We start from the raw sequence: 2,875 nt of genomic DNA on the forward strand, positions 1-2,875 counted from the left end.
TATTCTTAACCGTCCAATAAATGTTCACCAATCCGATAGTCATATGATCAAATAAGCATTAGTTTCGGTTCATCATACATCAAAACTGAGACCCATAATTTGGACATTTATTTCAATTACTTGTATGCCAAGTAGTCAACTTCTAAGTGCCTGCATATCATCCATCCCACTCCCAGAGTATCAAAGATTTAACTGACTAACTGGCGCTCTTATTTAAATTATGAAAGAAAAAAACTAGCCGTTGTCAAAGATCACCATGTTACTATTTTCATGTTCTTCAGTTCTCAAAAGCTCACCATGTCTTCACCCGCCATCTTCTTTTTTGATTTTACCGGAAATCAAAACCTGCAAAACCATCAGAGATTTGCAGCAGCTCCACGCCCAAAAGATCAAGACGGGCCGGATCCGTGACCCATTTATCGCAGCGGAGATCCTAAAATTCTGCGCCCTCTCTGATCATCACCGCAATCTCCGATACGCCCGCATGGTTTTTTACCAGATGGAAGAACCCAATTGTTTTTCTTGGAACACCATCATCAGAGCTTTCTCTGAGAGCGATGAACCATTCGAGGCGTTAGTCATTTACCATCGGATGCTTTGTGATGAATCTGCCAAGCCCAATCACTACACCTTCCCGCCGGTGTTGAAAGCGTGTGCTCGAGTGACGGGAATCGAAGAAGGAAAGCAGATTCATGGGCAGATCATCAAGCGTGGGTTGGATTGCGACGGATTCGTCCGTAGCAATCTCGTGAGGATGTATGTGTTTTGCGGTGTCATGGATGATGCTCATCGGTTATTCAACAGAAGTGTTGAATCTGATGATGCATGGAGTGATGACGTGCGGGAAGGAAATGTGGTTTTGTGGAATGTTGTCATTGATGGGTACATTAGACTTGGAGCAACTGAGGATGCGCGGAGACTATTTGACAAAATGCCTCAAAGAAGTTTGGTATCTTGGAATGGTATGATAGCTGGGTACGCACAAAATGGTTTCTTCAAGGAGGCCTTGGAGATCTTCCATGAGATGCAGATGGCGAATGTGCAGCCTAATTACGTTACATTGGTTAGCATCCTCCCGGCGATCTCACGCCTGGGGGCACTTGATATGGGTAAGTGGGTTCATGCATTTGCAGAGAAGAACAAAATTGAGGTGGATGATGTGCTTGGGTCTGCACTGATTGATATGTATTCAAAGTGTGGGAGCATAGACAAGGCCCTTCAGGTATTCAGGGGTCTACCGCAGAGGAACTCTGTCACTTGGAGTACAATCATCGGAGGGCTTGCAATGCATGGCCAAGCTAAGGATGCACTTGACCATTTCTTGCAGATGGAACTTGCTGGAGTAATGCCTAGTGACGTGGCTTTTATTGGTGTGTTGAGTGCATGCAGCCATGCAGGTTTGGTCGATGAGGCCCGATCATATTGGAATAAAATGACTAGAGTATATGGGTTAAGACCTCGGATAGAGCATTATGGGTGCATGGTAGATCTGTTTGGTCGTGCCGGGTTGCTGCAAGAAGCTGAGGAGCTTGTACTGAACATGCCCATGAAGCCAGACGATGTTATATGGAAGGCCTTGCTAGGTGCTTGTAGAATCCACGGCAATGTTGAGATGGGTGAATGTGTGGCAAAGCGTCTGATGGAGTTGGCTCCTCATGATGGTGGATGTTATGTGCTTTTGTCGAACATGTATGCCTCTTTAGGCAGATGGGAGGCTGTTGCAGAAGTGAGGTTGATGATGAAGGAGATGGACATAAGGAAAGATCCAGGCTGTAGTTGGATTGAAATTGATGGGATGATACATGAGTTCCTTGTCGAAGATGACTCCCATCCAAGAGCCAAAGAGATCCGTTCCATGCTCGAGGAAATGGCCGATCGGTCGAGGTCAGTAGGGTATGCACCAGACACCACACAAGTTTTGCTTAACATTGATGAGGAAGAGAGAGAAAGTGTCCTCTACTACCACAGTGAGAAGATTGCAATTGCTTTTGGCCTAATTAGCACAAGCCCAGCAACAACGTTGCGAGTGGCGAAGAACCTTCGAATGTGTGGGGATTGCCACTCGTCAATGAAGCTTATTTCAAAGCTTTACAATCGTAGGATAATTGTGAGAGATCGAAACCGTTTCCACCATTTTGAAAATGGGTTGTGTTCTTGCATGGATTATTGGTGATTACAACAACGCTAATGGTTCTTTTTCCACATTCAATCATTTCATTAAGCAATCAAGTTCTGTGCCTTTGCCCTTTCAATAAGCAAAAGCGAGGCAATGTATATTCTTTCATGTATTTTACAGAGTTGAATGAATGTTTGTAGCATACACTAACCAAAGTGTGCAAATTCTATTATGCTTCCCTCTTGTGATGTTTTTATATAAATAGTAATCTCAAATAGAAATCTCGGGAGAGGCATGATCATAAAATCATGTGTTTGATGTGTGATCTCTAGGTAACTCTGGTTTGGTGGTGTTTTCAGGGATGACAATAGGGAGGGGATGTTGGCTTTCTTGGGCCATAGAGGAGGTGGTGCTGAATGGTTCTTTGTTGTGCTTAGAGAAGGGTTTTGCATCTTTCCATCTTCTATTTTGGGAAACAAATCCTTGAAGGGGATTGTCAGCATCTCATCCCATCCATGAGTTCGGCATGATGAATCAGAGCCAGAGGCTCAATTCTTGTATTCTTGAGATTAAATCTCAGCCTCTTTAGGAGGTTTCTGTTCTGGTGTTCCTTGGTTCCAGGGGTTGCAAATGAGGTGGCCAATACACTCGCTATAGGAGCGAAGAGAGTTGCTATCAGCCCCCCTGTCTGACTTTTCTTTTTGCCTTTAAAAAAAAAAAAAAAACATGTATTCCTTTTTTTATTGATGAAGAAATTCA

The 2,875-nt window shown here is 43.8% G+C and overlaps 1 protein-coding gene across 1 annotated transcript; it reads left to right on the forward strand.

The window, feature by feature from the left end:
• LOC131253888 (pentatricopeptide repeat-containing protein At5g48910) lies at positions 1-2,354 on the forward strand. The gene has a single exon (XM_058255008.1). It carries the CDS (start codon positions 257-259, stop codon positions 2,171-2,173), a length of 1,917 nt encoding a protein of 638 aa, XP_058110991.1. The 5' UTR covers positions 1-256; the 3' UTR covers positions 2,174-2,354.
• Positions 2,355-2,875: the final 521 nt, after the last annotated feature.

This window comes from Magnolia sinica, chromosome 1, assembly GCF_029962835.1.
Source record: "Magnolia sinica isolate HGM2019 chromosome 1, MsV1, whole genome shotgun sequence".
NCBI classification, from domain to species: Eukaryota; Viridiplantae; Streptophyta; class Magnoliopsida; order Magnoliales; family Magnoliaceae; genus Magnolia; species Magnolia sinica.